The sequence below is a fragment of the Camarhynchus parvulus genome, chromosome 1 (assembly GCF_901933205.1).
Source record: "Camarhynchus parvulus chromosome 1, STF_HiC, whole genome shotgun sequence".
Lineage (NCBI taxonomy): Eukaryota > Metazoa > Chordata > Aves > Passeriformes > Thraupidae > Camarhynchus > Camarhynchus parvulus.
In genome coordinates this window covers 26,812,278-26,825,150 of record NC_044571.1, presented here as the reverse complement: position 1 = coordinate 26,825,150, position 12,873 = coordinate 26,812,278, and the positions used below count along the sequence as shown (strand labels likewise).

At 43.0% G+C, this 12,873-nt stretch overlaps 1 protein-coding gene across 3 annotated transcripts in view; it reads left to right on the top strand.

Moving 5' to 3' along the window:
* Positions 1-1,108: 1,108 nt before the first annotated feature.
* Positions 1,109-12,873, top strand: part of RASA3 (RAS p21 protein activator 3) — a 130,188-nt gene continuing 118,423 nt past the window's right edge. The window contains exon 1 of one of the 3 annotated variants that reach the window (XM_030954049.1): positions 1,109-1,388. In XM_030954049.1, the coding sequence (XP_030809909.1) occupies positions 1,334-1,388 (55 nt within the window). In that variant the 5' untranslated portion in view covers positions 1,109-1,333. Of the gene's footprint in view, positions 1,389-1,664; positions 2,208-6,390; positions 10,957-12,873 lie in introns of those variants that run through there. The other 2 variants (XM_030954040.1, XM_030954058.1) reach the window with 2 other exon arrangements.

Genomic DNA, 12,873 nt, shown 5'->3' with positions numbered 1-12,873 from the left:
ATTTATTATATGTTGTACTTTCCATTATTCAAGCACTGATAGATATTGCTCAACTGTTTTCATCAGACTTTCACGCACCTCTTTGGTACAGACTCCATAACGCATGTGACTGATTTGCCTTCTGACTTCTTGCTGTTCTTCATTACAAGCTTTTTAATATATGTATAGATTGTCCTCAGCGAGTTTGCCTTTCTATCACTTTGAAATTAGAACTAGAACAGGAAAGTATTTATTTTTTTTTATTGCAGGCTCGAGAAAGGGTATTTTGCTGTGTTTATCAGACATGTTGGACTGTGATGTGCCTGGGCTGTTCTTCATAGGGATGTTCCAAGCCTCTTTAGGGGGATTGTGACTGCACCAAAGGTAATTTGATTTTTCAGTTTTTGAAATAATGTAATCTGCAGACCTCCATTGAACCTCGTGCTCTGCTTTTGCCAGACCTTTAGCGAAGGCATATTTCAATTACTGACTTTACAAGACCCAAAGTTTGGCACTGAACAATGACACAGGTCCTATTTCTTGCTGTTTAATGTGTAATCATGCAAGTCTGAAATCTGAATTCCCTGCTCTCCCCGTGCAATCAGGTAGAGCCAGCTTTGCCGCTGATCAAATGGAGCCAGGAAGACAGAGTGGCCTGCTCCCAGCGCCCGAACGGGTTTGTTTATTTAATACGGGACTTTTCCTCGCTAATGAATGGCTTTCAACCTGGAGCATCGCTACAGCCCTCTCTTTATGGCTGTGTGGGAAAGAGGACTTGCACATCCCTCCCTCTCTCTCGCCCTCCCTCTCTCTCGCCATGACGCCAACGGTTGCTCCTGGCGGCTGGTCCGGGCCGGCACCGGAGCGGGGCACGGGGTTAGTCAGCCCCTGCCGGGCCGCGGTGCCCGCTGGGGGGTCCCTGTTGCTGGGGGTCCCGGCCGGGCGCGGGCGCGGCGGGGCCGGGCCGGGCCGTGCTGCGGGGGGCGGCCGCGCTCCAGCTGTTGCCGCGCTCCGCGCTCTCCCCGCGCGCTCCCCCGCCCCGCCGGGCAGCGGGCCAATGAGCGCCGCGGCCACCGCCCCGCCGGCCAATGAGGGGGCGGCGGCGGGGCGGGAGCTGCCGGCCCGCGGGGGGTGAGGCGGGCGCTGCGCGCCGCTGGGCTGCGCGGCCGCTCTGTCTCTCGCTCGCTCTAGCTCGGTCGCGGTGCGTCCCGAGCCGTCCGGCCGTTCTCTCTCCTTCCCGTCTGCCGGAGCATCTCGCCTGCCTCCTCCTGCTCGCTCCCCGCGCCTCCGCGGCGGCGGGGCTCCAGCACTGCTGAGCGTCAGTCGCAGCAGCGGCGGCGGCAGCACCACCACCATGGCGGTGGAGGAAGAGGGGCTGCGGGTCTTCCAGAGCGTCAGAATTAAAATCGGTGAGAGCGCGGGGCAGCGGGCAGGGAGTCCCCGCTGGAGCGGAGAGCAGCGAGGCGCCGAGCGCCCCTTTGCGCTGCCCTGGCTCTGCGAACCGCTGGGGAAGCGCTAGGGGCGGCGGGGCGGGCGGTGCCCGCGGCCCGGGGGCTCCGCGGAGCCGTGCGGGGCGGGCGGCCGGTGCCTGGGAGGCGGCCGGTGCCGCGGGGACGGGCGGGCAGCGCCGTGCGTCCGGCCGGCGAGCGGCCCCGGCGGCAGTCCGGGCGGTGCAGGGTATTCGGCGGATTTCGCGGGTTTTGTTTTTTTTTCGGGTTCTGTTTTTTTTTTTTTAAGGTGTTTTTTTCCTTTTCTTTTATTTTTTTATTTTCATTTTTGTTTTTTTGTTGCTAAGCTGCGCTGTAAAAGTTTGAAGGCGGCCCCCGGGTCTCAGCCCTCTGTGTCACTGGCAGGGCCGGTGTGCAGCCGGCCCAAAAGCGGCTGTGTGCAGGAGCCGCTGTGTCAGCCCCTGCCCTCGGCGAGGGGGACAGGCAGGGGCTGCTGTCGCTTCCTCACGGCTTCCTCCGACTGGCGCTTTGGGAGATTCGCTCTTCTTCTTGTGTTGAGCGAGTTCCAAACCACATTATTAGAAAGTAAGCGACAGATGTCAGCGAGCGGATTAAACTCTCCCTGGTCGAGTTCTGAGTGTGCCGGCTGGGAGGGAAATCCCTCGTTTCCGTAAGACAATCGGTCCCACATGCCGAGCGAGCGGTTCTCCTCCCCGGGATGGGGCGCGGGGGCTGCGAGCTCCCGGGGAAGTGGCGAGGTTCAACGCCGGGCTCACAGCGGTGCGTACCGAGGGCGTGTGGCTTCCTAATAAAGCTCTTGAAAAAATATCCCTTTGCGTTTCCCTGCGTTCGGAAGCAAATTTGCAGCCTCCAATTGGCGTGTTGGATGAAACTGAAACGTGAGATTGCGTAGAAAATCTCATTATTGGACAGTGGCCTTAGCATTTCAAAGAGACCATTGCTAGGATCGTTTCCTCGTTAATTGTCAACAGGTAGTTTAGCGATAGCAGTTTTTAAGAGTTAAAATTTTATCATATAAACTAAAAATTACGTGTTTGTTTTATGTTCTCGTATACATCCAGAAACGAGATTCAGTAAGCCTACAGAGTATGGACGGAGACTTGCTCTCTGTCTCTTTAGAAAGAGGGGAGGGGAGTTAAAAAAAGATCTTTTCACAAGGGAGAAATCCGGACACCATGCGAGTGATGGTATTGCAAGTTGTTTCCATCTGGGGATTTTTAGTAAAAGGGCTAAGAACGCATCCCGCGTATAAGATGATGACTTGTGGCTAAGCTGTTTGTGTTTGATTAGTTGTGTTTTCTTGAGAAGAAAGCAGTGATGATCTTATACCTGAATGATTGAAGTCACGAGAGTGTGGGAATTTCTTTGCACTGTTGAGGAGATCGAATACAATAACAGCTGCAAAAGTCTTGAGATGAATCTCATTATGTCGCGGACTAAAGTTAATCCTGCTGCTGACTTCAGCTGTCGGAGCGGAGCACTTCATTACTGTAGAACCTCAGCAAGGATCCCCGCTGTTTTTTAGGCTGGATAGCGAGAGGAAAAGCCGCGAGCATCCCGGCGCTTGGCTTGTGCCGCCGGAGCGGAAGGTGATTCCCGGAGCATGGGGAGGACAATGCCCGGCGCCGTTCCGCCGCTGCCCGGCAGGGGGCGGGGCCGAGCGCGCCCGGCAGCCCCGGCCCGGCGGCCTCTGCCGTCGTGTTCCAAAGTCACACTCTTCTCTGTAGCTGACTGTCTCTTGGGAAATTTTCACAAAAATAGGAAGTGGCGGGATTGCTCTGATGGGTTGAGGAAGTATTCCTAATGAGATTGGCCTTGTAAAGCAATCCTAATCTTCTGAAATTTGTACATGGAGCTTGTAGGCTCCCTACAAAAGGTCCTGTGACAGGATCTGAAGGGAGGTCACAGACTCATGGAGTTGTCAAGGTTGGAGGGGATTGCTGGATGTCATGTACTGCAAACCCCCTGCCAAGGCAGGGTCACCCAGCATGGGTTATACAGCAAAATGCCCAGGTGGTTTTTGAGTGTCTCCAGAGAGGGAGACTCCATGACCTTTCTGGACATGTTCCAGTGCTCTGCCACCCTCAATGTAAAGAAGGTCTTCATGTTGAGGTGGAACTTAACTGTGTTTCTATTTTTGGCCGTTTCTCCTCATCCTGTTGCTGGGCACCACTGAAAAGATGGTGAACACTGGAGAGACACTGCTTTTTTCAGCTATTCCCAATAGTACATTTCTTTTAGCAGTTCCCATTCATGGGTGTCTTGTAGTTTTCTCCCTTTTCTAGTGACAGGAGGCTTTAATCTTTCAATGAATAGGTTAAGAGAAAACTTATTTGAGGGCAAAAAAGGATTGTAATTTTCCACGTTTTGCTTTGATTTATCATGCTGAGGAGAGGGTCAGTTCTGTTCTTTGGGAGCTTCTTTCGTAGCCAAGCTCTGTCTGATCTCTGAGATATTCTGTGCTTGATCTGATAAGACATTTCCTTCTCTGTAGCACCTCTGCTGGCAAATCATGAATGGAACACTGATATACAGGTGTGCCTTAAAATAAATTGGGTGAAATGTAGGATTGATTCATTGAGGAATCAGTGCAAACAGAGTGGACACCCATGTTGGCATTCCTCTTTTAATGAGGAGGCAGATGCAGTTCGGAGGCTTTTGGCTGTGCAAAACGTCTGTGGCCTGGAGATGTTTGAATGCCCTAATGTAGTGTACTGCTATGGCTGGCTTGTCCTGTATTTCGAAGAAGCTGCAGGTAAATAAAGGCATTTTCTTCTGCTTGTATAACTTGTTCTTTTGGGACTGATGGGCTGCATGGAATCAGCCATATTAAGCTAGGTGGGTTTATTACATCTCTTAAGTGCTTCCATGTTCTGAGAAGTGTTGTTTCTAGTCAAGCTTGGATTTAGCCTGAGCCATCTGTCTCCTTTTTTGAAAGTGTTGAAACAGTTAGGCTTTGTAGGAAGCTGCGTGTTTGCCTTGCTCAGTTGAACTGACAATGGTGTGGCACCTCCTGAAGATGTCTCCCTGAGATGCTGAAGCTGGGGAGCAGCAATGTGAACTGTCAATGTGGGTACCAGTGTTAAGCGGAGTTGTTCCTGTGCTACCTCTTGTCCACTTTCTTTTGTGGTTAGTTGAATTGAAAGAAGTTAATGCCTGGCAACTTCTGCACATGTTGCAAGGAAGTAATGTACAGTACAAAGAAAAAAGTAGTACTTGTGTTAACGAATGTGCTGTTCAGATGTCTAGTTGAAATTGATTTATTTTGGCTTCCCATAACTGAAACCATTGTGCTTATGTCTTTTTTTCCTTAATTGAAAATTATTTTTACCGGAATCCCTTATACATAAACAAAACAATGTGTCATGTAAGACTAAACAAACACTTCCTATAAGATTGCCACTTTGAGGAAGTGTGCAGTGCTGATATTTCCATGAGTCAGTGTTTCAAAACCTGAAAGGAAACAACATAAGGCTCTGTGGCTGATGATTGGCTGGAAAAACTACAAAGAGTCCTTCTGCTTGACAACATGACTTTTGTTGCACTGTTAATATTTAATAAATATGCTGTACTTAATTGCTACTTTTTTCTCCTTAAATGGCATCAACTATTAAACTTTCAGTTGAAAAAATAAAAGCTCATGTTTAGCGTTTCTGTTGTTGAAAGCTGTATGCTGGCTAGCAGAGAACCTGCTGCCAGATTTTATTTTGTGAAATTTGTTTATACTTGAAAAATCTAAAGAAACAGCTCATTTGTGAATTTTCACTTTAGCAAGCTTTTCATGTCCCTAAAATCTAGTACTGTTATACGTAGGGGAATTTGGCTCTGCTTTAAAATAGTATTTTTTCTAGCAGTAGTAAAGCTTGCTGTAGTTCTGTCTGATAGTTTGAAAGTAGTAATTGGGACAGGAGGATGTTGCACACTGAGAGTTTACTGGGACTGCAATATAATGAGAAGGACCCTTTACTCATTGTACTTTTGAGCTGACAGATAATAACAATCCCCTGGTGCAGTGTGAATGCTTGTTGCAATTTCAGACATTCATGAACTTCTGAATATTTCCTTTATCATCTTTTAAAAGGGCCATTTTGTGGTGACATGGTGTTGAGGCCTTAGTCTAAAATGTGAGAATTCCAATGGCATAAGCTATCCTTAGCAGTAAGTGTGAGCAGAATCATGAAGCAGTGCAATATCTGTGATAAAAGTTGGCTTCTACCTGATGTAGGTTGGTGCTTCACACATAGTGTACCCTGTTCTAAACTCACTCCATTTTCTAGGAACTGCAAGACCTTGTTTATGTCCAGTTTGACAGAATGAGGATGGTTAGTCTGTAGCTATGCCATCTCTTTGCCTCTTATTTACTAATTAATGGAGAGCTGTGTAGTTTAAGACGCTGTGAAAGCAATTAAACTTGTGAAACTGAGAGTCTTGGGTGAAGTCAGGCAGAGTACTTAGTTAAGTGCTAGTTTACTGGTGTTTAAGCAGGTCAATTGCCGAGAGAAGGTATTTACAGGCTTCCACCATTAAACTTGGTGCAGAGTAAATGTTTGAGAGATGTCTCTGCCTTTCCCAGGCTAAGAAGATACTTCTCTTGTCCCTGACAAATTTCAGGTCTCCCTTAAGTCTATTAATACTAAAGTGGTTCAGGGAAATCCATTTTGTCTTGAGAAGGTGTCCCTTTTAATGTTGTCTGCTGGGATTTAGTGCCTTAAGTGGTTACTTGTAGAAGTAATTACGACTAAATATGTTCATTGCATAATACTGTAAAAGGATTTCTTCCCTTTTAAATGGGGCACAAGGTTGTGGAATAAATATTTTTAGAATGAGAGAATTTTTCCCAGGTACTTTTCTCTCTCTCTCACTAATATATATATGTATATATATATATATGTATGTATTTATAAAAAACAAATGGAAAATTATTTAGGAAGTGTGAAATGTTTCTTGTAAAGATAACGATGTTTTTTTCCGGTGTTTCTAAGTTAGAGGACCAAGAAGAAAAGAAAGGAAGAAAAGCTATTTGCATCTCACCCTGAATATATTCAAAACTTCTCAAGATCTTTTCTTCACATTAAAAAGTTAACAAGTACAGCTTAAACTGATGTTGCATAGGTGAAATAAAGTGGCAACTTAACATTCTTATTGATTGACTGTAGCAATGCTCATTAAGGCTTGAGTCTCACAGGCCATGGAAGGTGCAGAATAAATTATGCAGATTTGTCACTGCTGTTTCAGTATTTGACATTGCTAGATTTGGTGGTGGCTGTGTTCTGACCAGTTTGTGTTCAGTGTGCTGAATGGAAAAGGTCTGGGTCCAGTGCTGTTTCTAGAGGCAGAGTGCCCTGGCTGTTTATGCACTGTCAAGAACAGCCATGGCTGGAGCAAGACTGTATTTTCTGCAAGTGAGAGGAGGAAACAGAGGTAGCAGTGGAAAATGCTGCAGTGAATATAGTTTTAAGAAATAGAATATGCTTGTGTTTGGGGCTGCCAGCCTGATACCACACTCCATAGCATTCCATCCATAGCCTTACTTTCTTTTAAGTAGAGAAGGATTCATATATGAGTGGAAGCCTGTGTGTTTTGGTTTATAGAGTGTGTAGAGGTAAATTCACAGGAGTGACTCAGTTAAAGAGACATGCTCAAGGCCTCTGATGTCAATAAGCAAACTTGTGATCTTCTTCTGGAGTTGGTACATTTGAAAGAACTGTTATTTAATCTCTCTCATGAGAAATATTTTCTCGTCTCTTCATGGAAGTGATTGTCTGGTGGTCGGAGTACCAAATGCTCTTATATAAGGACATACAAGTGCTGGATATCTTCATCAGTTTTCCAGAAAATGATTTTGAAAACTTCATTGCCTTGCATTACTCTTCAGACTGATGAATGTTTTTTGTATTTTTTTTTTACTATTTCACTATCATTGGTTAAAACCAGATCTTTAGTTCTGAAATTGCTGGTTTAATTAGATGCCAGTATTAGCTTCTCTTGCTCTGTTTTTATGTGTCCGTTCTGCCTGATGCTGTTCTTTATGTATTGCATATTGCTTCCATTCTGTTTGATAGCTGCAGTCCAAAGCATGAAATCATGATATGCTCACCCAGATTAGTACCTTGGTGCTGTTGGGAAGGCAGGTCTTGTCTTTCTCCTTCCCTACTCATGTTGCTCCCAGCCATGAAGTGCTCTTTGCCCACCTGCTGTTGGCTGATGCTCCTCTGCTCTCAGAAAAGAAAATCCAGTTCAGTTTGCAAAGCAGAATCAAAGAATGCAACTTAATTTTCTTTTCAGGTTTAGTTTTCTTCCATTTTAGTGAGCTGTGCACTCCAGTGGTTGTCAGAGGTGTTTCTGGACAAGTGTCCAGGAGCTTGACTGGGAGCGTGCATGTATGGGAAATCGGAGGGGACAGCAGGTGCATCCCTTGTGTTCATGTCTGGGTACATCATGACACTGCCTGACTCCTTCTGTGCTCTTCAGTTCACTCCCCTTCCTTACTCTATGTTTTCTTGATGGTGCTGTATTTGTTAGCTGCCAGCTTGGTCAGCTGCTCTGGAGCATAAATGTTAAAACTCCAGAGAGAATGGCAAGAAGATTATCTGACAAATTGATGTATCTGTGTGTCTGACCTTCTGCTTGAGAATTACTTGGATTTCATGCTCAGTTCAGGAGCCTTTGCTGTTTATGAAAGTTTAGGTGTTCTAGTTGGTATTAATAATCACACATTTGTCTTTTAAAGCTGAGGCACCTCATGTTGATTATCATATTTATGCTTAACAGAGCTTTCCCCTTTTTCTGCATCAAAGCAAGATTTCTGCTTATGCAGTTATGTTGTCAAGTACTCTGTTGTCATATGAAGTCATTTGTTGCACTGATGCTCCCATTTAAGGAAGACCTCATGTAAACACTGGACAATGTTGCCTACACCAAGATTAGAAAATACATTTTAAAACCTCATCAAAAATACCTGTGATAGTATTAATCAGGTTAAAATTCCCTCTATCCTTTCTCACTGACTGATCTCCATTACAGGAGTGTAAATTAGGAATAATTCTGTTAAAGCCAGTAATTTCACTTCTGTAAGAGTTGAATTAAGTCTTTGAGTATCTCATGTAGCAATTTTTTTTTTCTTGGAGGAGGTGGGGGAGGGGAAAGGATGAGGTAAAATCCACTTTGGGTTGTTAAGGAGTACTTAACACTTCTCATGTTGTTACAATGCACTTTGCAAACGGATGTGTTTGGAGAATAAATCTTACCGCTAGCTCTTGTGAGAGCCAGAAGCCTAGAATAAAATCAGAGGCTTGTAGACTTGGCTGCATACTGTAAAAGATGTAAATATCAGACAGTTGCATTGCTCATATTGATCTGACCAACAAATATTCAGCCAAATATGTCAGAGGAAAATTATTGTGTGTGTGCTGATGGACCATTAATGCTTCTGAGCAGCAAGTCACCTAAGGCTTATATTAATAGTCAAAACATGCATTAGTAAGTCTTAATGCTGTGCTTTTAAACTTTCTAGTACTCCAGGTTTATGTATTTTCTGGTTACAGCAAGGAAAAGCACAATCTTGGAGTTAATAACAGGTTATATTTTATTAAACTGAAAAGCTGATTGTGGACTCACCCATTCTAACCTTCAGATTTTACTGACATTTGCTAAACCTTATGAAATGTCTGTTCTTTAGCAGTGTCTGATTTCTTCAGCGTGGTGGATTGGTGACTGAATTTAGGACCCAAATAAAAGCTTTGTTTTGGAGTAAAAACAAAGCAAATCTAACTTCCTTCCTCTCCCATCCTAACCTCTACCAGGGGGAAAGGAAGTTCCCTGAAACTTCACATGTTGTTTTCCTCCTATAGAAGATTTTCTGGGTGAAAGTTTTGCAAAATGAGATTTGAAGCTTCAAAACTACGGAGAACTGGAATATTTTCCCCGTTTTCCTTTCTCAAATTTTAGTGGATCATTGCCAACTGTAAAACACTTCATATATTCAGTGGAAAGTTTGAGGTCTTTGAGGATTATTTGGGGTTTTTTTCCCCTTCTGCCTGAAAGGGAAAAAATATAGCATATCTGTATTTTTGAAGTGTGTTGAGTGAAGAACACAAATGTTGAAGACTTTTGAGGCTTCTGATTAATGTTTCTGCTGTTCAGTTTTCATTCCAGACCTCTGAAGTATTACCATTTTTTTCCTGCTTTGCTAGAGACTTGTGCATTTGCGTGTTATTACCTCTCAGGGAGCACTGGGGTAAAACGAAGGTCCCTTCATTAGCCCAACAGCTGAATTTTGCTGTTTGTTCCCTGTTGCTGAGGTGTGTAGCTGTGACTGCATGGCCACTGACTGAAATGGATTAGGGTGATGTGATGGTAAGAGGGTTTCACTTACTTCAGAATGACTGGTAGGTTTGAGCAGCTAGCATTTGGTGCAATGTTTAATTTGCATAAATATGAATGTGCTTTTACACGCTGCTAGGAGGTGGATGTATGTTAGATCAAATGTCTCAATTCTTCCATGTGCAACACATGAATGAAAAGTCTCAAAGGTGGGAAGAACAACTATTTCTGTGATGAGGGGACGAGGGGGACACAGATCTGTGTTCCATAAGATGCATGCTTCATGCTCAAGCTTTCTTTTCATATGTTACAGTGACTTTGGGAGGAAATATACTTGTCTGTTTGTCTCTAAACTTGTTACTAAGAGATTTCAAAATCTGTTTAGAAGAAGTTTGCATTGAAAGGCCTGAGTTTGTGTTTCAAAAAAAGGAAGATGAAGCACTGTAATCAATTATTACACAGGGAGCAGAAGGGTTTTTAAACTTGTGAAGGAGTTTTATTTCCTAGATTTTTAATCTAGAATGTGGGTTTTTTTTTGTTTTTTTTTTTTTTAATTTATAGATGTAGGAATAAAAAAATAATCTAAGTGACTGATGACTCGTTTTATAGCAATTTGCAAATTTAAATTCTATTCTGTTCCAGTTGCATGGAAGGCATGTAGTGTAAGTCAACTTTACTGGTTTTTAAATTTTCCTTGCTTTTGAGTTTCATTCAGCTTTAATATTCCAAGTATTGGAAAATGGACAACTTGAAATATTTACAGTTGTGCTGCTGTTATGACTGTTTATTCAGATTTCATATGTTTAAAAAAAGCAACTCAAAAAACCAAATGAACTGGTGGCTGAGTTTTAAACTCCTTAAAAATAGGAGGGAAGGGAAGAAGTTTATTGCTGTTTCCAATTCCTTCTAAAAATATTTCTGTTTACAAATTGTTTACAGCTACTTACTTCTGCTCAAGAACTCTAGAAGAAAACAGTTAGTGGTAGCTTTTTACAAGGCGGGAGTTGAGCTTTTTACAAGGCTTGTATTTCCCAGCTGGTGTTAGAGTACATCTGGAATCTATGAAATTCCTTTCTTTGTTCCTCATTTCCTGTTTCATTGAGCGCTACAGTGCAACATTCTGAAAGCTATTTCTCTTAGCATCTTCTAAGATGTGCATTTTAAACCAATTAGTGAGTTCTTAAAGGTAATGATATGTGCGTGTGTTTAATGGTGTAATTGAACAGTGAAATTGAACTGTATTTTGAAACTTCTCAGATGTTTTGTTGTCGTATTTCAGTGAAAAATAGTTTCGTTTATTTATCTGGCTGTCGTTCAGCTTGTAGAATTGTAGGAAGGAGGGTGGTAGAAATAGAAGAAAAATCTGGTAGATAGTACAAAAGCTGCCTTTCTTAGTCTCTCTCTCCCTCCCCCTGCCCAGGAACAATCACCAGTTTGTAATGGAAAATTAGATCTATTTTGCAGGGGACACAGGGTGTGACATCCTACAGTTGCTTTTTGATTCTGGTTTGAAAGGCTGGTGACTGCTCTAGAACACATGAACACAGCCTTGGAAAATTGAGCTCTGACATTGTGGCACAATGTGAGAGCTGTGTGTGCCTAAAACAAAACCAGTCCATCCTCTCCAAACCAGCCATATTTACGTTAGATTTACTGGTTGGGATTGCATTGTTGCCGATAATTCAAAGTCAGTAAAAAAGAGAGATGCAGTTGTCCAACAGAATTGCTCTTAATTTTTGCAAGTAGTTGTTCTGTTCTTCCTGAAAAAAAATGTGCTTTTTTGAATACTTTATGTATCTGAGTGCCTGCCCCAAGTTTTATGGAACAAATGCAAGTTCTTCATAGTCCAGTGGTCAGCTCTTCTGTTGTTGCCATTTGCCAGCTGTGAGTGCTGTTTCTGGGATTGCAGCTTTCATTCTTCATGCTCTTACTAGTCATGAAAACTGTAGTGGTACAATACATGTTGAAAAACTTCTTCACAAAACACCTGCTCTTAAGATGAGACTTGTGTTGGAAGCATTGTTTTTTCTCTTTACAAATGCACTTGCTGATTTGTTTTCCATTCCATTTTTGATTTGTGGAATATCTCTGAAATGACAGCATTTGCTCTCATGGAGAACTTAATATTGGGGAAATATTTATCTTCTTTTTAGCTGCTTTTTATACATTTTAGCAGATACAAGCAAGGAGTGCTAGCGCTGAGACCTGTCACTCCTGTACAGATCTGATCAGTACAACTTCTTGTCTTCCTTTGATTTTTTTCAAATGTCCCTGACAGCAGATATATATATAAGTGATTACATGAAATAGGTTGTACGTGGAGGTAGCTGCACATTATATTTTTTCTACATATTGTAAGGAGCTGAGGGAAGAGCTACTTGTTTCCCACAAGGTATGCAAAAATAGTGACAGAATTGTGACACTCCAGCAGCTGTGTGTCTTTCAGCATATTATATTATATGGGTACAGAACCACTTTTAAGGTTCTCACGTCTTCTGCGCTTATATAAAGGTAACTGTACTGGTCAGGGTGTCTGAGAATTTGGTAAACTCAAAAGCCATTTTGCTCTCTAGGGGATTATTATTGCTATTGGACTGTATTATGTTTCAGGGATGCAGTAAAGGTCCTAAAAACTTGCACCTGCTCTGCTCGAGTCAGAGGAGCTGTGCTCCTGTAAATTTTGTGCGCTGTTGTAACTGTCAGTAAGGTCCTTGTCTTGATCTGTGCAAATTCTCAGTAGCCTAGACCAAGTCTGGTCCTAAGAGACTTCCTTCAGAGTACTTATCCCTGCAGCACTGGTTCATTAACCTATTAGCTCAGTTCCTCAAATGATAAGTTGCATTTTACCTCCAGGAACATAATGTTCAAGTTCTGAGTTTTGTGTAAAGTATTCCCTGATACATAAAAGAAAGGACCCATCAGCTATTTCTGCAAATGTTCTGTGGCCTGTTCCTCTTTATAAACTGTAGTCACATTTACAGTGTAGATATTTCATGTTTAAGACTTTGGCTGATGTTGCATAATATTCAAATTTCAAATTGTTAGGATACCTGAAGAACCACATTTGTGCTCTATTAGCATTTCTTGCCCTTAATGTAAGGTA